Raw genomic sequence first — 24,808 nt, 5'->3', positions numbered from 1 at the left:
CTGAGTGGATAGGGTACTAGAGAGAGAGGAAGACATAGGTGTCTCCATGGCAACCTTCTGACTCTGAGTTCCTTTCCTTCAATTCTCTCATCTAAACAGTGAAGACAATGTTGCCAACTCCTCCTTCCCAGAAACAACTCACCGTGATGGGTCCTCCTCCAAGCACCTACAGAGATTTGTAGAAATGCAAGATGTCCAGCAGAGGCGATGGCTCAGCCGTTGAAGGCTCTTGCTGCTTTTGTGGCAAAGCCAGGTTCAGTACCCAGCACCCACATGTTGGCTGTCACTGTCATGTAACTTGAGCTTTAGAGGGTCTGATGCCCTCTTCTGACGTCTGTGGGTACCATGGTGCACATACATAGATGTAAGCAAAACATTCGTACACAGGAAATGATAAGAGAAAAGATCTTTATTTTAAAATGGAAAAAGTAAGCTCCTGCAACATTATTTCCCTTCCTGTCTTTTCCTGTACAGAGTAGAACCATGGTGGGTGGGGGGTGCAGTAGGAGGGTGGACACGAGGCCACCAATTCAGACCTGTGCAGTAGTCTGACAGTCTTGAATAGGAAAGAATAGTGAAACCTGGCTTTATCATTTTTCCACGACTCAAGTAAGCAGCTCACGCTGTATATGATAGCTTCACTCAGGTAACAATGTCCTGGTCATCTAAGAAATGTCTAGGGTATTATTTAGCTGCTGGTTTCCATGGTGATTAGCCTGTAAAAGTGTCCTCTGAAGATGCACTGTCTGAAGGTACTCTGAAGTCTGATGAGAATGCTGCTCACCCTGCACATGACCCCGATGTGGCCCAAAGATCCCACGCTACCGGTGGTTTATCATATTGGAAACCCCCTTGACACCCTACTGCCAACACAAGGGCAGTGCTTCAAGGACACGAGTAACTAGTTATCTGTGCTGAGAAGGTGGTACCACTGGGACCTACCACACCTTGGGACATCAGAACGTGGCTCTATCCTGACCTATCTGATTTGAGATGCTTTAGGAATAATGTTATTTAGCAAATCAGAACATTTTTGGATGATAATCTGTGATTAACTCAATCCCAGTTTTTTCCCCATCAATCCGTGTTTTCCCACATTGATTCATTTAGAGGATTTTGTTTTTGTTTTGTTTGTTTGTTGCTGTTTTTTTTTAATTCCCATATTACTGCAACGAGTTGATAGACCCATGTCATTCATGACCCTACCACAGACAGGAGTGTCTGTTGACAGACATCAGAGCAGAAGAACAGGCATTAATTTCTCTTCTCATTGCAAGGTGATCAAACCCACAGTTTGATGGCTGGGCTGATCAGGACAGCTGAGTCTAATTTAATTCAGTCAGATTAGTTCGTGCCACTAGGGATAATTCTATGATGACTCCAAATCCCTCATTTGTTTTGGAATTATAATGAGAATAATATGGGAAGAATCTTATTAACATAGTCTGAAATGTTTATCTATATCGAGATTTACATTTTACTTTCCATCAAATCTCTTTTTCCTTTTTTGAAATAAAGAGCCTCACGTCGCCCCAGCTGGCTTTAAATTACTTAGTAGCTAAGGATGCCCTTGAACTCCTGCCTCCACAGGGCTGGGATTACTGGCCTGTGTCTTCAGACTTGCTTATCCACTCAAAAGTAAGAGAACATTTGTGACTTTTTATTGCTTTTATATTTCTCTTATGCAACATCACAAGTCTCAAGCTCTACCAACTAAGCTAGTTGGATAATATCTTTGTGACATTAAATGATACAATCTTGGGAATTTTACTGGATACTTTTCTTTTCCAGGTAGGGCTTAAAACTTCCCCTCGACTTTTATTTGTCCTTTCTGGGTTTTTTTCACCTTTTTCTTTATTTTCTTTTCTCTGATATATTTCTTCTCTTTGACTGCTATCGTGATACCTTTCTACTTTCTCTTCTTTTCCTTTACTGATATAACCAAAGGTGTTTTAATTGCTCGCAGAAAATGACCTTAAAACTTTAAACCACGTGCCATTTTTGAGGATTAATATTCAAGAAGGTTTCTATTTGCACAATGATAGATATTAAATATTTATTAAAAACAGGATTAAAAAGATCCTGGCCAATTTGAGCACCTTTCTCTTTTCTGGGATATTGGCTGTAAGTCATCAGCTGACAAAATGAGCGTACATGAGGTGATATATGTGCTAAGTAGCTTTACGACGTTGATCATTCATGTACACATATGTCAAATCAGTGGTGTGGTTTAAGTGTGTCTACCCAAGAGGCGGGTGTCAGAATCCTGACCCCTAGCTGATGATGTAGCCTCCACCAAGAGGTGGAGCTTTGTGGCACTGCCACACTTGAAGGTAATGAACGTAATTAATGTAATTAATTCTCCTGGGGACCCTGGAGACCACCTCACACACTTGGCCCTCCTGCACACGGCTGATTTGCTTCCTGCTTTTCAGCATGCTATAATTCACTGTACTGAGGTCAGTGCTCTTTAGGACCCTCAAACATGCATATCAAACGAAGCCTCTTTTTGTTGTTTTTGAGATAAGGTCTCACCATGTAGCCCTGGCTGGCCCAGAACTCTCTATGTAGACCAGGCTGGCCTCAAACGCTGAGATTCCCCCACAGGTGCACACTATCACATCCAGCTCTAAATAAGCCTCTTCATTTGATTGGCAATCAAATGCTCCACTGAACAATCTCTCCTCCTCGAGATGGTTAGTTACAAACATTTTCTTTTGTTTTGATTATATTCGTATTTATTTGGGAATGGGGTGGGGCATGTGGAGAGGTCAGAGGACAACTTTCAGGAGTCTGTTCTCTCTTCCAACCATGAGTCCTGGAGATTGAACCCAGATCGTCAGGCTTGGCCGCAATGGCTTTTATCCTCTCAGCCTTGGAGCTGGCCCGGCCTTGGGTATTTCGATGTGGCAACAAAAAATGAAAAGGCAGAACTTAAACACATACCATTTTTGTCATTCGTGCCTCAATAAAGCTAGAAAAAAGGACACATGTTTGAATCTAGTCAGGGCCTCTTAAACAAATGATCTTTCAATGTAAGAGCTTCTTCAGTCTTGTTGGTGGCAATCAAACTTAGTAACATAAATACATGCTTACTGCAGTGTTTATCAGTGTTGTTCTGATCTCAGAATCAGGATTTGGCATAATAAAATGGTCCGTTCAACTCTCCCATCTCTGTAAGTGAAGGTGAGGACCCGTCTGAAAGGAATGCCCTAGGCACATACAAGTGTACCCCACTCAAGTACACTCCACTCAGGAAATGAGCAATTGATACTTCAAGATGTATTACAGAGAGAGAAACCTTACGGTCACTGATATAACCGCAGAAGAGTGTGGAATGATGGGAGGTTTTAGCATTAGAGGGGAAAATGCTGCAGCAAAGCTACAGTTTGGGGATAACACCTCAAAGATTAAAAGTGTGGGAGTGAAGAGAAGGCAGAAGCATGTTAGGTGGAAAAGGTAGCAGTAATGTTGCAGCTTGTGTGCTGCAAATACCACGGCCTAGCGGAAGTGAGGGTTGACCTACACTTGATTTTCTCTAAAGGTCATGACGAGACAGAAAGATGACCCAGAAGGCAGAGCCTTTAGGCAGTTACCCAGACAGCTGTTGACAGAATCAACAACACAGCTGAGGCGTGATATGATACTTAATCTTTCCGCGTCTCCCTCCCTCCCTCATCCACATGGGATCTCAAAGATAGCTGATTTTTCTCTCTGGAGGTGGACAGGAACAGACTATTTTGCAAGCACTTGAACTTCCTCAGAAAAAAAAATCCCTTGACCTTGAGTAGCTACTGAAGACTGACTCAGCCTGGGGTGATGTGATGATAATTAGTCAGGGGAAAGCCCTAAACACGGGTTACTCCATGCCATTAAGCCTGGCCCTAAACATGGGTTACTCCATGCCATGAAGACTGGCACGCTCAGTTGACCACAGGTGGGTCAGGTATGAAGTTGACCCAGTCAGGAAATGTGTAACGAACACACAGACAGGGAATCTCTTGGCAAGAGAAGAAGGCAAGGAATCTGAGTAATACACTGGGGTCTCCATTCTCTGTGCTCTTCCTATAGGATGGGGTGAGGATGCCGCTGCCCTGACTTCCCAAGGCACCCGGAGGCTCTTCATAACTGATTAGCTGGCACCAGGGTGCTGTCACTCCAATCCCACATTCACACTGATCTGTCCTACAGTTAGTTGGTAACCCACTCTATTCCAGGCCCCCTGTCAAGTGGTCAATACTGGATTAACCCTAGACAGACTCACGGACAGATCACACAATTCCTGGAATCAAAGGAAAACCAGAATGGACTCAATACCCTCTCTTATTTTAACTAAAAATTTTGGTTAGCACACAAAACAGTGGGTCTCAATATAATGTCTTCATATAAATATAATTGTACCACATTCACATTCAGCCCCAAACCCAGATCTCAATAAATATGTTATATACTATGTGTCCACTATTGAACAGGTAGTGAGGCATGTCACTTTAAGGCCTGCTGTCATATTTATTGCCAAATCCCAATGTCCCTTAAGGTCAAATCTCTATTTCCAACTGCTAACATTTAAAACCAAAACCACCCTACACTCCTCTTTTAAGGAAATTGCTAGTTTTGTAATTAAGCGTATGTGTGTCTGTCTCTGCGTGAGTGTGTGCACATGCATGTAGGTGCCCACAGAGACTTAAGGCCTTGGATCCCTCGGGAGCCTCATGATGCAGGGACTAGGGATAAGACCTGTGTCTTCTGCAAAAGCAGTATGCATTCTTAACCAGTGAGCCATCTCTCCGGCCCTATCCTCGGCTCTTCTTACATTTCCAAAAGCTTAAAACCAAATAACTTTGGGGCCAACAAGATGCCTCAGGAGGTAAAGGCACTTGTCACCAAGCCTGACAAACGTAAATTCAATCCCTGGGAGCCATGTGATGGCTATCCTTCAACTTCCACACCCCTGCTATGGCACATTCATACTCTCCCATAACATGCATTAAGTGAAATCAAACAAACAAATAAACAAAACCCAACACTTGACCTTCCTCCTGTTCTTCCAAGTCTCATCTGGAATGAAGGAAACAGGCTCAGCTTCCACGCAGAGCCAGAGTGTTTAGTGCCAACGTGGTTTCTGAGCTAGAAGCCCCAAGCCCCACTGCACACATGCGCATATCCCTTCTGCACTCCCGTTCCATCCCATCGGCAGCCAACACACACTGATGCCTACGATAGGCTCTTGATTTATCCTCCCCTCTTTGTGTCCCCACCGCTGATGAATGGACATCTTACCTTCTCAGGTCTGGACTCCCGTATTGTCTCCAGCCTTTACAATGACCAAGGTTCACAGACATGCCTCACGTTCAGTGGTCTGATTTACCTTTGAATTTTTGTATTTGATATAGCCGTGTGCATGTACCAGAGAGCACCTGCGGAAGTCAGAAGAGGAATCGGTGTCCTCTGCGTACTTTTCTTCAACCTGTGTTCCAACAATTAAACTCATGTCCTCGGGCTTGTCCCTTTAAATGAACCTTTTAAGACTGTCTCTTGGAGCCCTAGTAGAATTCAAATACAGTATGTAGCTGAGGATGGCCTTGAACTCCTGATCCTCCTGCCTCTACCTCCTAAGTGCTGGCATTACAGGCAAGCCCCACATCCAGCCTGCTTTCAAACACTTTCCACTTAATATGGAAATCCTTCCTATGCCAGTCAAATGCTTTGCTTCTGGAAATCGAACAGCTCCCACTCCTTCCCCCTTCTGCATGCAAATAGTCATCCTCTGGGTCTGTGTTCACTCTGGACCTTTGGCCTACGATCTTCTGCTGTTCCTCATTGTTTTTAATCTGGGCAGTTCCTGTTCAAAACCCAGTGTCAAAATCCCTGAAGCCCGCAGGAAGAGGAAATTGCACTTTCTCCCTTGGTTTCATAAACTGTTGCCTTCCACTAAGACAGCCTGTTAAAACCCACTGATAGCTAAGATTAATCTGTAATCATCTGGCAAAGTTGATTCCAGCTAAGGCTGGAAGATCTCAAGTTCAAGACCTGCCTAGACTACAGGGGAAGTTCAAGGCTAGCCTGCAACTTAGGGAGACCCTGTCTGAAAATAAACAAAGCCAAGGGGGCACTTGAGGTTGTAGTTCAGTGGTCAAGCGTTTGCCTTGCACACTGTAAGCCTAAGTTAGATGCCTTAAAAAAGAAACAGGTGCTGGTCATCTTTGCAGCTCCAGTGCCTACCATGTGTAGGAACTCTCAAATAATGCTGAACTGAATTTCAGTAACAACTGCCTTCCACTTTCATTTCTTCAGACCATAGGAGTCGGGCCTTAAAATATGCATTATTGTGAAATATTTTGTCTTTTGTTGACAACTAAACACACTTTTGGGGCCAAAGTTATTCTGCAGCCAACATATATGTAAAGGGACATGGTGACCAGCGTCAGCTGCATTGTGTGGAATGTCACTGATGTGTTTGATCTCAAGCAAACAACAGAAAGAAAAAAGAAACTCCAAGGTGACAAGGTGAATGAATGGTGACCAGTCACTGAACCTTCTTCTCTTTCCCGAGATAAGCCCACTTTTCTTCATTATTGCTGCCTCTGAAGTATTAGAAGACAGAAAACAGAAAAGAACTATCTATAACCAAGGTAAGCAGCAGACTATAGTGACAATCGATTACCAAACACTGAATACAACTTCAACAAATAATGATCAATAAACATTTATCTTAAAATTTCTAAATGTTGTACTTCCTGGTTCATATAAAAATGTAGCCATTTGAGCTAGGCATGTGGCTCGGTGACAGAGCGCAGGGAGACAATATGTCACTTAGATGATAATGGCAAAATAATTGTTCTGTTTTGCTGTATATGAGTTTCCTTGAGAACTTGTCCCGAGTCCTGTGTAGATGGATGAGGTAACAGTGCTGCTGCATGAACCTTATGACCTGAGTTAAGATATACAGAATCCCCTGTAAAGGTGGATGGTGTGAAGTGACCCCCAAAAGTTGTTCTCTGACCTCCATACACACTGTAGCATGCATGCATATACACATACACATACACACACACCTGTATATACAATAAGGCTTTCAAACTGTGTCCAGAATTATTTTAAATTTACATTGAGTTACTTAAAAATTGTTACTAAGATGTGAGTGCGTGCGCATGGTGTTTTGGAGGCCATAGGAATCAGATCCCCTGCCACCGGACTTAGAGGTGGTTGTGAATTCCCGCCACGGAGGACCAAATCTGGGTCCTCCACAAGAGCAGTATAAGCTCTCAAAGGCCCTCTTTCCAGGCCCTGACTTACTCCTTAAAACTCCTTTTGCAGTTTACTATGATAAAATTCTGCCCTGTCGACAGCTATTGACTGAAGTCTATTGAGACACCAATGCTCTCTGAAGGGATGCCAATGATTTCCAAGCATCTGCAGAGGATAATGCTGCTGCTGTGTGTGCCCGGAGAATCAGGGCCATTGTCTTGCTCAGTCAGTCTGCAGTCACTGAGCTCATCAGCTACCTCCAATGGACTGACAGAGAGCTCAAACATGAGGAAGGAATGGTAATGTACTAAGGAAGGCAGGGACTGGTTTGCCCAGAGCAGTCAGAGGCAGGAAGGCATCCAATAGAGTTACAACATTCAGGGCGGACTCCAAGTCAGCTCTAGAAAACAAAACAGCAGCTCTTGTTTTCAATCTAGTGTAAATGATAGAAACAAGAAGATGTGACTGGGGGTTGGGGATTTAGCTCAGTGGTAGAGCGCTTGCCTAGGAAGCGCAAGGCCCTGGGTTCGGTCCCCAGCTCCGAAAAAAAAAGAACCAAAAAAAAAAAAAAAAAAAAAAAAAAAAGAAGATGTGACTGCCACAGTACTGTGCTTTCTGGGCATCTACCATATCTCTGTAGCTTAAGCAGCTGTGTGCTTTCATAGGCAGACAGAAGATGGAAGAACCCCCCACCCCCAGCACCATTGATCAAGCCAGCCCAGTCAGTCAACAGTCAAGAGGCCTAAAATGATGCCCAGACTCTGAACTCTGGCTCAGGATCAGGACAGGTCCTCTAACTTCCCAATTCCTCACTGTAGAAAATAACCATTCTCAGAACTGTACTGTCGTGAATATGAATGTGCAAATCGGGACTCTAAGTGGGAAGGGATTCAAAGTTAGGAAGAGGAACAACAGAAAATGGGAGGGGAAAGGCAAAGTGTTAGATATTTTCCTCATATTTACAATCTAAAAATATATGTATGTGAGCATGCCGTGTGACAAGACTTCTCCTAGGGAGATGTAACTACATATGTACTAACCCAAGACAGGGAACCCACAAAGTAGAGATACCACCAAAGTCCAACTTGGTGAACCAGTGAGTTTTATTGGGGTTACTTACAGGAGCATGGGTAAATGATTACCTCCAGAAGCAGAAATGGCTCAAAGACAGCTACGTCACCAAGGCCCAAACCAGCAGGGGTGACAGCTCACACAGCTGTGAACCTGGAGCACACTGCACAGCCTGCAGGCAGCTCAAGAGGTTGGAGAGTGTCCTTTCCAAGTTCAGCTGCTTCTAGACACCTAGCCTGGTCTCAGAGTCTTCTTTGCAGCTCAGCTTCCTCCTATGAGAAGGACTCTCAGCTTTTATGGCTTACTCTGGCAGGGAGGGGCCTAGTGAATCTGGTCAGTTTCAGGGACTTCCTGAATGTGTTTTGAGTTATTTACCTTCTTGCTTAAGGAACTTCCCAGCAGGGTGGAATGTTTCAGTCTTAGAGGAAACTGTTATACAAGAACAACATTCTCTCTCTCTCTCTCTCTCTCTCTCTCTCTCTCTCTCTCTCTCCCCTCCCCGAGACAGGTGGTTGTGGGGGGGGGGGTTTGGTGTGTGTGGCATCACCCTCAAAGGGGACTGTATACACATACAGTCCTCAGCATGAAAACATTTGGTGGAAGTGACCAAATAGTACAGAGACAGGTGATACTTTTTTGTTTCCTTCTGAGATTGCATTTTAGTTACATTTCTCCCCTTCCTTTTCCTCCCTCCAAACACTCTCTCCTCCTCTGATTTTATACTGTTAATACTGTTTTTCTTTTACGATGGAAAGTCTCTGTCTATCAAAGTACAGGTTGCTGCTGTAGTGCCTAGCTGCTACAATTTGGTCACATTTGGAACCAGCAGGAAGTAGAAAGAATGTCTGTGGGAGAACAGCAGAGGAAGAGATGATCGAGACACACTGATAAATGTCTGAAAATTCCATGATGAAATCCCTTATTTTATACCCTACGTAAGTTTAATGTAACCGTACTTTTGGCTAATTTGTTGGGTTCTTATATCTACCGTCCTTCTCTTCCCCAATCCCTTCCAACGCCCCCAAGAAGGTTAGAGGGAAAGGGAAAGTAGACCTCTTTAGACTACTTCCTACTGATTAAGTGTCCAGTTCCTTGGAGCAAGCTTGATCTTCACCATCCAGATATGTGATTTCTTCCTCCCATCGCTTTGAGCAAAACCTCTTGACAAAGGGCAGCACAGAACCAGCAGCAGGGGAAGCAGAAGGTGTCTCCTCTCTCAGGGCTCTGGCACTTATACACCCTCTGAAGGGTCCCCAGAATTCCAAATGTAAACCACCTTCAGTTGGCAAAATCATGCCCCAGCCGGAGCACGAGACAAATAACAGTAAGATGCTGTGAACGCTCTGAAGCAGCCCCATGTCCCACACCTAGAATCTAAAACAAACAAAAAACACATTCCCATAACATAACCGGGTTTTACAAGGAACTAAAATTGTTACGATGGTTTAGGAGGTGGAGAGATAGCCCAGTGGTTAAGAGTACTTGCTGCTGGCAGAAGACATGAGCTTGATTGCCAGCACCCACACGGTAGCTCACAGTAATACTTTCCAGGTGATCACACAGCCCCTCCTCTGGCCTCTGAAGAACACTGAACCCACGTGGTACACAGGAACTCATGTAGAAACACTTAAGAATCCATTAAAAAAAATTTAATTTAGAAGTCAAAAACAAAGAGAACCGTAGCAAATTTAAAAGTCTCAGCAGAGTATTGTGACCTAATTCCATAACCTCAGCCCTTGGGAAGTAGAAGCAGGAGGATCAAGGGTTCAAGGCCAGCCTCAAGTACAGAGTAATTTCCAGGCCAGGATGGAGTACATGATAAATTGTTGAAAATAAGAGGTCCCGGGGCTGGGGATTTAGCTCAGTGGTAGAGTGCTTACCTAGGAAGCGCAAGGCCCTGGGTTCGGTCCCCAGCTCCGAAAAAAAAGAACCAAAAAAAAAAAAAAAAAAAAAAAAAAGAGGTCCTGGGGCTGGAGAGATGGCTCAGCAGTTAAGAGCACCAGGTGCTCTTCTAGGAGACCCGAGTTCAATTCCCAGCACCCACAGTCCAGGGCCTCTGACTCCTTCACACAGTCACACAAAACGCCAATGCGCCTTTAAAAAAAGAAAAATATATACAATTTATGTAATTGTTCAGATTAGATAATATAAATTTTTGGGAGTCCTTGTGCACTGCAAAATGCTATAGAAAGGTAAGATAGAATTTTGCCTCAGCAGGAGCTGTTGAGAGCACCTTCTCCTTCCTTTCTCCATCATTGAGTGGGTGGCCCACGGGCAAGGCTGTTCACAGTGGCCCTAAGTGGCCCTTCATCTCAAACACATCACACAGTATGGAGTAGAAAGAAATAAACTGTCTTAAGAGAAAGACTTCCTGAATGGTAAGACTATATATAGTACAGAAGGTAGCCTATGGATTTTGATCTAAAAAACAAAACAAAAACAAAAGCACGTGGGAAAGTGATGTCTGGGGCAAGACCTGAAGCTGAGGAAGAAAAGAGGAGACAGCTACGCCAGAAAGAAGCTAAAGGGGCCAATAGGCCTACAGTTGGAATGGTCAGGGGTCAGGAAGGTCTTGTTATGGAGGGCCTTTATGTGTAGAGTCTCTGGTCTTCAAGATACTTCACGATCCTTTATTTATAGGCAGAGGGCCACTTTTCTGCGTTATCACTGACATCTTGCAAAGCAGTCACACACAAACAGGAAACCCCAAATTTCCAGTGTATGCAGATGATTCATGAGATGTAAGCTATTTAATTCTGGCTTCCTCCAGCGCCTAACGCAGACAGTCTGGCATCTGTTGGCACGCCACCAAAGCATGTCGTCATGTAAATGAATGGAAAGATGATGTGCCAGGCAAAGAGCAAACCTGAGGCGGTGAAAGAGGTGAGCCCAAGGTTGTAATACCTCGTCCACATGGTGCATCCGGGCTTTGAGTGGAGGAGAACTCCCTTTAGATGCCAAAGTTACCAGCCCCCAAGGACTAGCCATGCCCTGGCTCACACACCGCTGCCCACCACCGCCAACCCTGCGGCGCTCACAGTGTCTGCCTCGAATTGCATCGTGAAGCACATCCGTCCCCACGAATTCCACAGTGCGGAAACGTGCACTCCCCTCACACACACTATGTTTCACCTTCACACCGATTCTCAAGGTGTGAAGCACTCACTCCTACCCTTACCCTCCAACACACAACCTGCGTACTCACGCGCTTGCCAACTAGCACAAGTTCTCCAGCCCCACACTCACGCATGCGCAGGGACTGGGTGGGTGGTGGGGAGCATGCGCACGTGCGCTGGGTCTGCGGTGCAGGCCAGACGCTCAGGTAGGTTTGGGATCGATGGTACCTTGTTTGGGGCCATGGGTCGGTGCCACCGAATGAATTCACTTGTTTTATCCCGGGAGCGTGACTAGGAAAAGGGGGAGATGAGGAAGGGCGCAGTGGGCGCGCGGGCGCAGGGGGACCCGCAGGATACTCAGCCGCTGGGACTACGGTGTGAGGCTCTCCGCCCGAACTGGGGTGAATGCGTGGACTTTCAGTACAGCTGCACAGCCTGGGTAGCCAGGCTCTATCCATTTTGATCTGGGGGCACGGTCACGGAGAGCTGTGAATTGCGTGAAAAGAGAAGAGGGACTTTCCTTGAAAGTGCAGCACTTGGGAAGCTGAGGCCAGAGGACCGCAAGTTGAGGCCATTCTTGGCTGCTGTGTGAGGTCGTCGCTCCGAAGAGGGAAGAAGAAATGGCCACGGTCAAATGCTCTCTGGCTCTGCCATTTCCAGGTGTTTCGCAGCCTCAGTTTCTCTGCCTGTGAAATGAGGAACCAGGCTTTCAGAGCACATGTGAATTCTCATCTCTACGGACCATGGACGTCTGACACTGGGAATAAAACACAGCAGACCCAGTTTCTGCTTAGGTGCAGTTTGAAGTCATCTGGGAAATGACGACGAGAAATTGAGCCCACAGAAATTCAGACTGATCGTAGTGAGCTTTTGAAATAAAATAATGAGGTTTTGGTTTCATTCAGAGCTTCCTGTGTTCTGGGCACAGGTGCATAAAATAAGGCTCCTACCCTCCTCTTAGTTCCAGTCTGTCCTTTTTGTCAGCTCATTTGGCTGAGCCTGGGAACCTTTAGTATGTTGGGTGACCACACTTATCAAGGATTAGACTATTAAAAAAAATATGAGTGCATAATAACTGTACCTTCCTCACAGCGTTATTGTGAGAGAGAAATACCGTGTGAAGTATTGGCCTCCTGCCAGGCACACGGCGGTGCTCCATACCTATGGGGTGTTGTTCGTTGGCAGAACTGTCTAGAACCCCACCTTAGATCTGAATCCTGGCCCTGACATCTCTAGCTGTCATATCTAGGTTAAGCCTTCGATCTTCCCTAAGGCTTAGGTGCCCTGCTCCACAGATAATGGCAATAATAGCACTTTTTCTAGGAGGGCTGCTGGGATTAAATGCGTTTTGTGGGCAAGTCTACTTCGCCTGACACAGAAAGCTCTTGGAGACGGTAGATGTGCCGACTATCATACCCTCAAATGGAGCCCTCCTTCGTCAGTGGGTGAACACACAGCAAACAGCTGTTTTCATAGGGGGAAAGTTTTGAAGTTTCGGATACAGCCCCAAGTAGGGAAGGCAGGATTGGGCTTTGGACTGGGTGGGGAGTGGGATGTGGTGCAGTATCCCTGGCGCACCACAGACCTACGAGGCCGCTGCCCAGAAACAGGAAGGTTGAAGGAGCCAGCGACCAGGGCTCTCCAGGGTGAGTGCAAAAGCTTCAAAGTCTAAGGAGGACAAGTCTGGGAGAGCTTAGCCTTGAGCCTCTGGGAGCTCCTGCTAGAACTCCTAAAGCTGCAGGTGCTGAACAACAACAACGATAATAATCATCATCATCATCATCATCATCATCATCATCATCATCATCATCATCATCATCAGACTGTAGGCAGGGCGGTGAGCAGTCCTTACTTCCTCACAAACTGTAAGGATGGTGGTATTCTTCCTGTTTCACAAGTATGGAAACTGAATTTCTTCTTTCAGTGTCTCTGGCTTCTTTTCAGCTCTCTCAACTCAAAAGGAAGAGAAACTCTTCAGGGCTCTTGTGTCCTGTCCCTAAGTTCTTTGCTAGCCTGACACTTATTCCTCGTAGACCTGGCAGGTCTCGTTTTAAAAGGTCATTTCAGGCATCAGTTTTTGTCAACACCCAGAGCTTTCTTTCATATTCCCATAGCCTCCTGTAACCTACCAACTCTAGGCCGATTTGGTGATTCATTTAGTTATGTATTGGACATTCCCAAGGGGCTGGCCTTGTGCTACTGAAGTCTCAGCTCTGAGCCTGGCCTCTAGTAGGTGCTTAATACACACTTACTTTGGGGGTGGGGAAGTGATGCTGGGATCGAGCATAGCACCCCTTTGCCCACCAGACAAGTACTCCACCACTGAACCACACCCCTAGTCTCTCTCTATCAATCAAAGGGTTGAATGAGGTTGGGGTGGGGTGGGAATAGTCAATCTCTTCAGGTTCCAGGATGGGAGGAGGAAGGAATAGGCCTTTCTCAGTATTTGTTCAGATGGCCTGTCATGAAAATCTATAGCATCTGGGTAGGGTTTTTGTTTGTTTGTTTGTTTGTTTGTTTGAGACAGGATTTCACTATGTAGATCAGGCTGACCCCAGAGAGACTCATCTGCCCTAAAGGCATATGCTACCACACTGGGCAAATCTGGGTAACTCTGGACGTTTTCTAAGAAAGCTCACTGGGTGTTTTTGGTGGGTGACTGAGGTTGAAAAACAAGAAAGGCTGAAGAGATTTTCTTTTTTTTTTTTTTTTTTTTTGGGTTCTTTTTTTCGGAGCTGGGGACCGAACCCAGGGCCTTGCGCTTCCTAGGTAAGCGCTCTACCACTGAGCTAAATCCCCAGCCCCGAGATTTTCAAATACAAAGGTTCACTCTCATTCGGGTAGACTGAAAAATAAACGTGAAAGGTCCAGGGTCTTGGCCCAGTCGCTGTAGACTCCTCATCTGGCATCCTAGAAGGACCAGAAAAAAATGAAAGGGGGGGGGTAAGAAAGGAAAGAAAGAAAAGTGTTTTGATCCCCATAATTAAGCAGCTGTATCAGTCCAAAGCTTACAGCGAGTTTAAGCTGAGGGGAGTAGGGAATTGGTGTTCTGTGAAAACCTACCCCCCTGCCTTGCCGCCACCCACCCCCCTTGCGAAGGCATCGCGGCTGAAAAGAGGAGCCAGGCTGGGAAGTGCCAGAGGCACTGGAGCGGGAAGGAGGGAGGTGGGGCATTTGCTTCAATTATCCGGATAATTGTCCCCCCACCTCAGGCCATTGTTACTAGAACGAAACAATATTCTATTGGATACTGTCTCGGCCTTTTTCTCGGGCTCCCCGTGGTGCCTCGCACACGCTGGGCACAAAGTAGGCACTCAATAAATTTCATTCCAATGACAGACAGGCGCTTTGAGAGTGAGAGAGGGATGCCTGGTCAGAATTTGGAGGTGGGCACGTCGTAGCTAAGGTGAAGTGGGGTACGGGGCAGGGCGGGGACAGGGGGTGTTTGCTGCCCTCAAATTCTGTTCTCGGGCTCGAAGACCCGGAGACAGGCAGGCAGCTTTTCCTGAAATTCTGAGCCAAACCCCTGACTCTTTTCTCAGAAGACACCCCCTCCCTTTCTCAGAGGGCTCGATTGAACTCCTGCAACTGTGTCGAGCACAAAAGGGAATTCAGGTCTCTCAAAGGCCCATCAACTCTGAATAAACACCAGGCAGAAGCAAAAGCACTTTGGGTACGGCCTCAGCATAGGGTCTGCAACCTGTTACCTCTCTGGATTGGACCATGTCCTGATTTACATTAAAAGCAACATCGCTAGGGCCTTTCAGTAGCCTCTCACTCAGCCAGTGCAGGAATGTGGGCACCGGGACCCACTGCTTTCAAGGTGGGGAGGGGAGAGAGGCGGCTTTTGCTAATTGCACCCTTGCCTTTAATGAGATTCTTTTACTCCCTACTAACTCGTTTGCAGGTTACAGCCTTATCTGAGGACCCACGTTTTCCACTCTGGCTACACATCCTGGGAACAATCGCCACTCCAGAGCCTGAATGGGAAACGAGCGCCCCATTTCTGCTGAATGGCTGTCTCAGTTCATCTGAGGCTGGAGGGCTTTTGATGACCACAATACAAGTTACGCCCAAAGAGTGTCTCTTTGGTCAGATCGACAACGCTTGGTTTCACGTTTGCAAGTTAAACGGGCCAAAACCCAGCTGAAACTCCCACGCCAGACGCCAGGGACATTTCCCTCCACCCCCGCACAGAGCCAAAGTAGGGAAAGGGTCTGGGCAGGGGGAAGAAAGGGGGGGGAGGTGCGCTGGCAGGGAGGGGGAGTGGAGGAGAGTGGGTCCTGATTCTCAGCAGCAGCCTAGAAGGAGATGGGGGGGGGGGTAGGTTCCTTTGGCATTTTTCTTGTTTTTATTTTATTTTATTTTTGCTGTGCTGACGGCTTAGCCCAAACAAAAAAATAATAATAAAAAAATAAACCGAGAGCAAATTCTCCTTGTCTTCACCTAGGTAGCTGCCTTCCTCCAGTCCCTGAAAACGTGACTCCTTCATAAAATCAAAATTTATGATTATTCAAATGTTGAGGACTGTGAAAAGAGAGGAAGAAAGAGAGAAAATTAATATTGCAGCTGTTCTTCTGATTAATGAGAGATAATTGCTCACGGAAAGTCACCCCTGTGGCATTTTGTTGTCTCCTGAATCTTTGTTCTTTCCCACTATTATTGAGGACTTTCTCGAAGACTAAGCGGTTCTTTTCAATTTTGGGGTATTCAGAAAGGGTTGCCTGGTTACAGAGAATGGGGAAATCTCGGGCTATATCGGGTAAGATGTGCCACAGACAGCAATACCACAATGCCACTCGGAGAAAAGGATGGATACAAGTTAACGATGCGCTTTCAATAAAACATTCATAGACTTGTTCACGCTTTGATAATGACCTCATTAAAGGGAGCTGGGGGCAAGTAAGTCCTGTCTCCTGTTTGTGTTCGGCTAACAAAACCCAGCTTTGAGATCATTCATCGCTTTGGAAACTAATATGAAATCAATGTAACAGGAGCAAATAAATCCGAGGCAGCCCAGTCGACTCCCGGGCTGTCCGGCCATGTTTGCAGCTTCAGTTGGTAACTGGAGAACTATAGAGGCCAATGCTAAACCGGGGATGGGGGGTGGCTGAGGATTGAAGGGGGAGAACTTTGAAGGGGATGCAGAGGGGGGCGCAGAGTGGGAGTTATGCCTGAAAATAAAACCAAACAGTTAAGCACATCAACAGGTCAGAACACTGGGGCCTGATGAAAAGCCGCGCCACTTTGCCCATGAAAGGAAGTGGGAAAAGAATGAAAATTGAGAGGGGAACGTGAGGTTCGTGTCAGGTTCCGTCACAGGCTCACAGGCTCTGGGGCAGGCAGGGGGTGTGGGGTGTTACTCTAAAACCATTTGAAACCTAGAATCCAAGTGTTCAAGTCTTAAGGCTGAGCTGGAAGGGACCCAGCCTCAGGGCCCAGTGACAGGAAGGCACTGTTGTTCTTTTTGCAGCTGCTTTTCTTCTCTAACTGGAAGGCAGGATGAAGATGCTCTCTCTTGGAACAGGGAAAAGCAATTTTTGTTACCTTTGCCTTTGTGACACTGCTTTGCACTCAAGGGAGACAAAGCCAGCCCCTACCATCCTCAGCAAAACAGAAGGAAGCAAAGGGCTCCCCCCTCCCCTTAAAAGAACTAATTTTCTCCTTGAATTATGAAAGTAACGGCTAAGGTAACAGCCTGTACTCTGTACCCGACTGCTTAATACCGAATAAATCCTTCCACGTGGCTCCCCGAGTCCTGGCAATTAGAGCTCATTATAGGCTCATAAGAGCCCTCATTTTAGGGCTTACTTAATGGACGATGAAATTTTATCAGACAGAATCACTGAGAAATAAAATTGTGCGCTGGGGCAAACACTGTGGACAAGTGCTGCCAGTCTAAGGGTCTGCTTGGGAGAAAGCCCAGCACAGCACGGGGTTCCTCCTTTGCTCTGAGCAGTTTGCTGTATTGCTGCTCCAGGGGCAAGGGGTGCAACTCTGCCCAGGATGTGGAGGGTGGGCTGGCTTGGGGAGAGGGTAAGCAGCATGGGTGGAACTGACTTCTGCAAGGAGAAGACAGAGGTAGAGGACTGAGGAAAAGAAAGAACAGAGGTGATAGAGGGGGATACAGCCCCCAAATTCTTGGTGGGTCTAAGGGATTAGTGAAGGACTTTGGGGAACAAATCTCTCAGACACAGTCCAGCTCTCAGCCTCAGCCTCAGCCTCAGCCTGGCCTGAAGTGTCTGTTCCCCTGTAAGCAGCCATCAGCACCCCCTCCCTCTCTCCCCTCCCCACCTCGCTCAAAATCCCTTGACTGTGGAAGTTGAACGAATCCTCAGTCCTACATAAACCAAAAAAAGATGTACGCTGCCTAACTCAGAATCTCTAAAATGAGTGGGTTTGTATAGGAGCACCCTTTCCAGAATATCACCAGAACAATTCTTGGAAGCACACCAGAAGCCACAGAGAATGCTGTCACACAAGCACCAGCCCCAGGGGACTGTAGCTAACCTACCCAGCCAGAGAAAAAAGGAGTAAAAGACTAGTCTCTCAAGGCATCAACCTATTGAACCCACTGAGCATTATTGGCCTTAATATTGGCTGGAGAAATAGCTCAACTAAGGGGCACTTGTTGCTCTCTTGAAGAGGACCTGGGTTTGGTTCCCAGTACCCATATGATGGCTCACAAACAAGTTCTTGGGAGTCTGATGCCCTCTGGCCTATGAGGACACCAGGCACAAATGTGTGTACATGCATGCATACATACATACATGCATACATACATACATACAGGCAAAACCCTCATTACTTAATCTTTAAAAAATAAATAGTAACCTGCCACAAGCCTCCCTCAATTGTTGAGCTCCAAATAATTTTCCTGGTGTTAAAAAAGAGCTGTAAGGAATGCTGTGCAGGACCTGCCCGATCTTCTCCAGTCAAAGGAGAGGCCAGTTGGGCTGGCCTATGTGGGCTGGATGAAAATGAGCGTCTTCGAAGGCTGGCTGGGCAAACCTTGCAAGGCAAAAGTAGTTACAAGTGAGCAGGGCCCCGTGCTCAGCCCCAAGACTCCTTAATTGTTGTCACAAGATGTTGGATTAGCACATTTCTGGAATAGCTGTCTGTTTACACTCTGGAGACCCACCGTCCACTAACCACTTTCTAATTGAATTCTAATCACATTCAAATAGCTCAATAACCAGCCTCAGCTGCAATTCATAAAACTTTAATTGCCATCCATAAATCCTGGGCTCCCTAGAGCGGGGCATCCCTACAACCCAATTATGCACTTCCAGCAGGCAGGAGAGGGGTGGTCACAGAGATGGGAAGGGATGGAGAAAGACTGGACAGAGACAGAGAACTCCAGCTGGCGTTCCCTGCCCTTGATCTTCTAGCTAACCATCACTGTTGTAAGCTCACACTTGAAGTTAGTCATTTTGGTAAAAGGATGGGAAGTCTGCTGTCACCTCTGTTGCCTTGACTTCCCCCCAAAGCCATCTAGATGGCAGCCGCCTACATGTAGGTGTACAAGTCTTCCTGTGTCACCAAAGGAAGCTCTGTTACCAAACCACTCCTTGCAGGCACAGGCAGGAATCCGCCACTAGCCGTATCCCCTTCTTTCACTTTAGGATGTAAGGATGCAAAAAGCATCAGTATCCGAGAAGGGTGGCGTGCACGGTGTTAGGAGGAGACTACTTAGACCAAAGCCTCCTCCAGCTCCTACCCGAGTCTTTAGGAGAGCTGGTGTTTGGTCCTCTCCAAATATTTTCCCGGTGGAGTTTAGTGGATATTGGGCTTGGAAACTATGTAACTGTTGGAAATAAGAAAGGGGTCACTCTCGAGTCCTTTGCGGAAGGTGGAGCTGCTGATTGGAACCATGCACAAGGAAGGCTCATTGGTCTGAATGACCTCCAGAGAACCCCAAATACAAAGGCATTTGAGAATTGATGTACGCTGGAGCGCTTGGTTTCTAAGCTGGGCAGTTACCCGCCAGATTCGTCCCGTACTAACCACGGGAATGACCTTGGCCAAGTCTAAAAGCTGGGAGCTAGGGCAGATATGAATGTGATGAGCGTCAGACCAGAACGACCTGCACTCCGAGGCCACATACCCTGGTCCAGGGCAGAAGGCTCAAGTTCTACTGCGCAGCCAGGGTTGGCTCTGAGAAGCTTGGAAGCATTGGTTATCTCATTTTAAATGGCTTGGAAGTCCCCACCTGGTGCTCTCTGCGGTGTGTCACAGTGAAGCGTTGGACAGAGGCCCAAGCAAGGGAGGAAGGTAGGCAGAGGCTGGATCGCTGAGATTTTCTGCCGAGAGAGTGAAGAAGGCAGAGGAGGTCGATCCCCTGGCAAAATTAACAGACCCTACACTTAGCGAAGTCTCCCCCTCCCCCTCGTTCCTCCCTGCCTCCCCCCCCCCACCCCTCCGCTTCTGTTGTGACTCGGGCAGCCTATCCCGAGGGTGGGGAGCTGCGGAGGAGCCGGAGCTGAGCCGTACTCCGCTGCATCACGTGCCGGGGTGGGGGCTATAAAATCCTGGAGCCGGGGCTCCGGGCGGGGGACGTGAGGACCAACCCTCTCCAGGGACCCCTTTGTTCGAATCCCAGTACACCTCAGCATCCCCAAGGGCTTGACCGCCCGCGTACGCACAGCTCTCTGGACAGAGCTCAGATCACGGAAAGAGAGGAGGGGACGCCGCGGCCCGCTGGACAAGCCATCGATCCCCCGTCGAAATGTCGCGCTCCTTCTACGTGGACTCACTCATCATCAAGGACTCCTCGCGGCCCGCACCCTCGCTGCCGGAATCGCACCCAGGTCCGGATTTCTTCATCCCGCTGGGCATGCCGTCCCCGTTGGTGATGTCAGTGTCCGGGCCTGGCTGTCCGTCCCGCAAAAGCGGCGCTTTTTGCGTGTGCCCGCTTTGCGTCACCTCGCACCTGCACTCCTCTCGCCCGCCCGCTGGAGCGGGTGGCGGAGCTACGGGGACCGCAGGGGCTGCGGTGGCGGGCGGCGGGGTGGCTGGAGGCACGGGCGCCCTACCTTTGCTTAAGAGCCAGTTCTCTCCCGGTCCTGGGGACGCGCAGTTTTGCCCACGGGTGAGCCACGCACACCATCACCACCACGCTCCCCAACATCACCATCACCACCATCAGCCCCAGCAGCCCGGCTCGGCTGCAGCGGCGGCGGCTGCGGCGGCTGCGGCAGCGGCCGCAGCGGCGGCCCTGGGACACCCGCAGCACCACGCACCTGTCTGCGCCGCCACAACCTACAACGTGTCCGACCCGCGGAGATTCCACTGCCTCACCATGGGTAGGGCGGGGCACCTGCGCGCCTCCGGGGAAACTAACTTTGCTCTGTCAGGGAAGGAGGTGGGAGCCCAGGGGCGGGGTGTGGAGGGAGGTGGGATCTTTTTATGGAACTGTTAGGAGCTTCCCTCAGAAATTCCACGGAGGTGGCGGTTAAGGAGTCAACCTCTTGGCCAGGCCTTGTGCACTTAGCTCTACAGGTGCTCAAGTGTCCTGCGTTATCTGGGCTTTGGGGATCTGGATCAGGACTTCAGAGAAATGGCAGGTTAAACTGACTGAGGCCTGGGGTGGATGTGTTTGAACCTCAGCTTCCCGGTTGGTTAAAGGGTGTCTGCCTTTGGCTGAGGCTGTTAGTTGGTTCGCTTTGCTAGGCTGACGAAGACCGCCGACAAGGGGAAGGAGAAGGGGAAGGGGAAGGGGGAAAGGAAAGGGAAGGGGGAAAGGAAAGGGAAGGGGAGGCAGCTGATGCAAGTTCCACTGGAGTCTTTTAACTTAAAATCCAAGTCATTAAAGGCCTTAATTCTCATGAACGTCTCTCTCACTCCCAGACAGAACTTGGGACGAGCATGGGTGTGCTGGGTTAGACTGGGTTCTGGAGACCCGTTCTTTCCAGGGGTTGTCAAATAGGGTGAAGTCACTTTTTCTAAGGTTTACTTCTCTGCTCTCTTTTGGGTCCTCAGGAGGCTCAGATACCAGCCAGGTACCCAATGGCAAAAGGATGAGGACGGCATTTACCAGCACGCAGCTCCTGGAGCTGGAGCGAGAATTCTCTTCCAATATGTACCTGTCCCGACTCCGGAGAATCGAGATCGCGACGTACCTGAACCTGTCAGAGAAGCAGGTGAAAATCTGGTTTCAGAACCGTCGCGTGAAGCACAAGAAGGAGGGGAAAGGCGCTTCGAGGAACAATCACGCAAGCTGCAAGTGCGTGGGTAGCCAGGCTCACTATGCGCGCTCAGAGGACGAGGACTCCTTGTCCCCAGCCTCGGCTAACGAAGACAAGGAGATTTCCCCCTTGTAAGGGCGGAGGCTCCTTCTCCGGGTACCTACTCTCGGTACCCCGCTTCCCTCCTCCCTGTCAGCACAGGGACCAAAGTTCTAGCTCATTGCCCTCATCCCACCTGGAAGAGAAACTCTGAAAAGCCCGGGGAGTCCAGTGTTGGGCCCGGCTTTGAAGCTAGTTCCTCTATATCTGGGACTCCACTCAGTTACAGATCGGCTTTTTATCTGTTGGCTTTTTAAAAAATTTTTTTAAATGTAAATACTCTAGAATCTTAATCTGTCTCACATAACAGGAAAAAACAGGGTTGATTTAAATATAACACTATATGGGGGGGCGTTGGTTGAAGCCGCATGTCATTGGCCACCCCTATCTTTTCAGAATTTGATGAGAACTTGTTTTTGTTGTTGTTTTAAAATGAAGTCATTGAAGTTGCCATTAATATAGAGTTAAACTCCGTAGGTCTTGTTTTCTGACATTTTTCATGGGGGAGAGTTTTAAACACAAGCCTCTGGAAGTCCCTTCGTATGTGAATAGTTTTATATAAAATACATATTTATATTTATTTAAATAAATGAAACGAAATAAATATTTTTAATTCGTGGTACTTGTCCTTATCTCCCCCTGACACACACACACACACACACACACACACACACATGCACACCCGCCACCGCCACCCCACCGTATCTAGAGACAGTCATGGAGTAGGGACTTAGAGGTTAAATAATGACTGCAATTTAATGTGGGTCACTCAGTGAATGGAACTAGGAACTAAAAGTTTTGTGGGCAACAGAGCCTTCTAACCAAAAAGACTTTCTGTCCTCATTTGAGGTGGCCCACCAGCTAGTGCTCCTTTCAAAAAAACAGGTAACAGTCCCATTGGCAGAACAGGAACTGTTGGAGGAACACAGAAGAACTTGGAGGGAGTCTCCTTTGTAACAGAGGGAAAATCCCACCCCCACCCCCACCCCCACTGTGTTTTATTTGTTTGAATCACACTATGTAGCCCAAGGTTGCCTTCCACTCACAGACATTCACCTGCCTCTGCTGCCCATATCAGGCCTACAGCCAGTTTTTACTTGCACTCAATCTTAGCCCCAAACCTACTATTTCTTTCTCTGCCACTTCTTCCTCCTTTCTGGTCTCTCACGGTGCTCAGTACTAAAACCTGAAGGCTGTGAAGCAATTCACATACAATAGTTTCTTAGTTCACCTAACGGCCAGGGTGAGGAAACTTACGAATGGCAGGACTGGAAACTTCAATGTGTTCGGTGGCTTCTATCACACAGAGTTAGCTGGATGTCCTCAGTGCCCAGGTTACAAAAAAGCCAGGAACAGAGAGGTGACTTTTCTAAATATTTACAACCTCATATTTCCAAAACAACCCAAGAGATAGCTTAGAGTAATACTCTCCTCCGGGAGCAGACTTTGTTTATTATTTCTGCTGTCGTTCGTCTACCTAACCTCACTGTGCTCAGAGATAGCCCTTCTCTCAGCAAAACCACCTAGGCTAGGGGCCTCAGTCTGGATCTGTGTCTGTGGGAGAGAAGTGAAGAGGAAGAGTGGTTTCTGAGTACCGACAACACCCACCAGTGGGATTCCTGGTTATATAAAGATGTCACTCAATAGGTTCAAGCCACAAGCACTGTTTAACCCTTCCTCCCTCCCTTCCCCTCTTCTCTTTTAGGTCTGACATTTTAGTCCAAAAGGAAGGAACATGATCTTTATGTTTATGATTGGCACACTTCTGGGTCAGTCACGTACCCCACCCCCCCCGTCCCACCCCACCCTGCTCAGAACTTCAGGAACAAGATCATTTTCAAACCCCTTTAGGGGACCAGGTCTAGGCAGGCAGGAGGAAGGACCACAGTATCTTGGCCAATGGGGACCTGTGAGTGGCTTTGTATGGAGGGCTGATCCTGTTTTTGTTGCCCCAAGTCAACTCAGGCTCCTGCCTGGATCTCTCACAACAGGGGAAGGAGGCAGGGGTTTGGGGGAGGGGTTCCTATTGGCTGGGAGAGGATCGGGCTTGCTACATTTCCTATTTCAAAAAAAAAAAAAAACCCAAAAACAAACAACAACAACAAAAAACCAATTAAAGGGCTGGAGAGATGGCTCAGTGGTTAAGAGCACTGCCTGCTCCTCTAGAGGTCCTGAGTTCAAATCCCAGCAACCACATGGTGACTCACAACCATCTGTAATGGGATCCGATGTCCCTTTCTGATGTGTCTGAAGACAGTGACAGTGTATGCACATACATGAAATAAATAAAATCTTTAAAAAAAAAAGAAAAAAAAACAATTAAAAACAATCTCCCGTCTTCCCTAAAGAAACAGCAGCAATCAGCAATGGCCAGAGGCCAGTGGGAGGAAAGATGTTTGCAGGGACTAGGAATGTACTTTTAAAGAGGGCAATTCCTTTACAAGAAAGCAGGTTGCTTCGCTGTCCTCTCCAGTCCAAAGCAAAGCCTCTTCTGAGGCATGGGCAGGTCATCGCCTTACTATGCACACCCTTGCCAGCTCCCACTGCCCTGTGATTGAGTCTGGTTCACTCCCAAGTCTGTCGCCAGCATGGGATCTCAGCCCCTTGCCTTGCAAGGCCTCCAGGTCGCAGACCTTGAGTCATGTGCTTGCCACTCCTGGAGCTGTGCAGAGCCTGGCTCCGGTGCTGGTGAGAGGAAAGCAAACTAGTGGTACTGTTACTGACTGGGGACTGCTAAAATGCTGTCAATCTCTCTAGCTTCCATGTTCAAGGAAAATCCTGAGGTCGCTCTTCCAGAGACAAAAAGATTCGGCCAAAGATACTTAAGTAGCCCTTGGATGTTCTCTGATTAAAATAAAGGTTCTCTAAAATTCTCAAAGAAGTCTGCAGTTTCTGTCCCTTTAGCAATGGAACAGCAGTTCTGTCCAACTAGGATAGATTTGTTATCCTCTTCAGCCCCTACATACCCCCCAAACCCACCATTCATATTTCAGAATAACACTTCCAGAACCTAGACTCTGACTGTTCATATTAGGTTAAGAGCCTTTAAGTCAACTCTCAGATGCTAGGCTCAAGCACAAAAAATAG

At 47.5% G+C, this 24,808-nt stretch overlaps 1 protein-coding gene across 1 annotated transcript; it reads left to right on the top strand.

Moving 5' to 3' along the window:
- The first annotated feature begins 19,986 nt into the window (after positions 1-19,986).
- Positions 19,987-22,339, top strand: Gsx2 (GS homeobox 2). Its single transcript, NM_001137563.2, has 2 exons — positions 19,987-20,740; positions 21,417-22,339. The coding sequence occupies exons 1-2, from the start codon at positions 20,164-20,166 to the stop codon at positions 21,755-21,757; spliced, it is 918 nt and encodes a 305-aa protein (NP_001131035.2). The 5' UTR covers positions 19,987-20,163; the 3' UTR covers positions 21,758-22,339.
- Positions 22,340-24,808: the final 2,469 nt, after the last annotated feature.

The sequence above is a fragment of the Rattus norvegicus genome, chromosome 14 (genome assembly GCF_036323735.1).
Source record: "Rattus norvegicus strain BN/NHsdMcwi chromosome 14, GRCr8, whole genome shotgun sequence".
Classification (NCBI taxonomy): Eukaryota; Metazoa; Chordata; class Mammalia; order Rodentia; family Muridae; genus Rattus; species Rattus norvegicus.
Note: the sequence above shows the minus strand (reverse complement) of the source record. Positions and strands in the feature narration are given on the sequence as shown.

What these genes read in the sequence shown, in the direction of transcription:
- Gsx2 (NM_001137563.2), top strand. Translation starts at nt 20,164, where the DNA reads ATGTCGCGCTCCTTCTACGTGGACTCACTCATCATCAAGGACTCCTCG. An exon ending in ATTCCACTGCCTCACCATGG is followed by an intron (nt 20,741 to 21,416) that starts GTAGGGCGGGGC and finishes TTGGGTCCTCAG; the next exon opens with GAGGCTCAGATACCAGCCAG.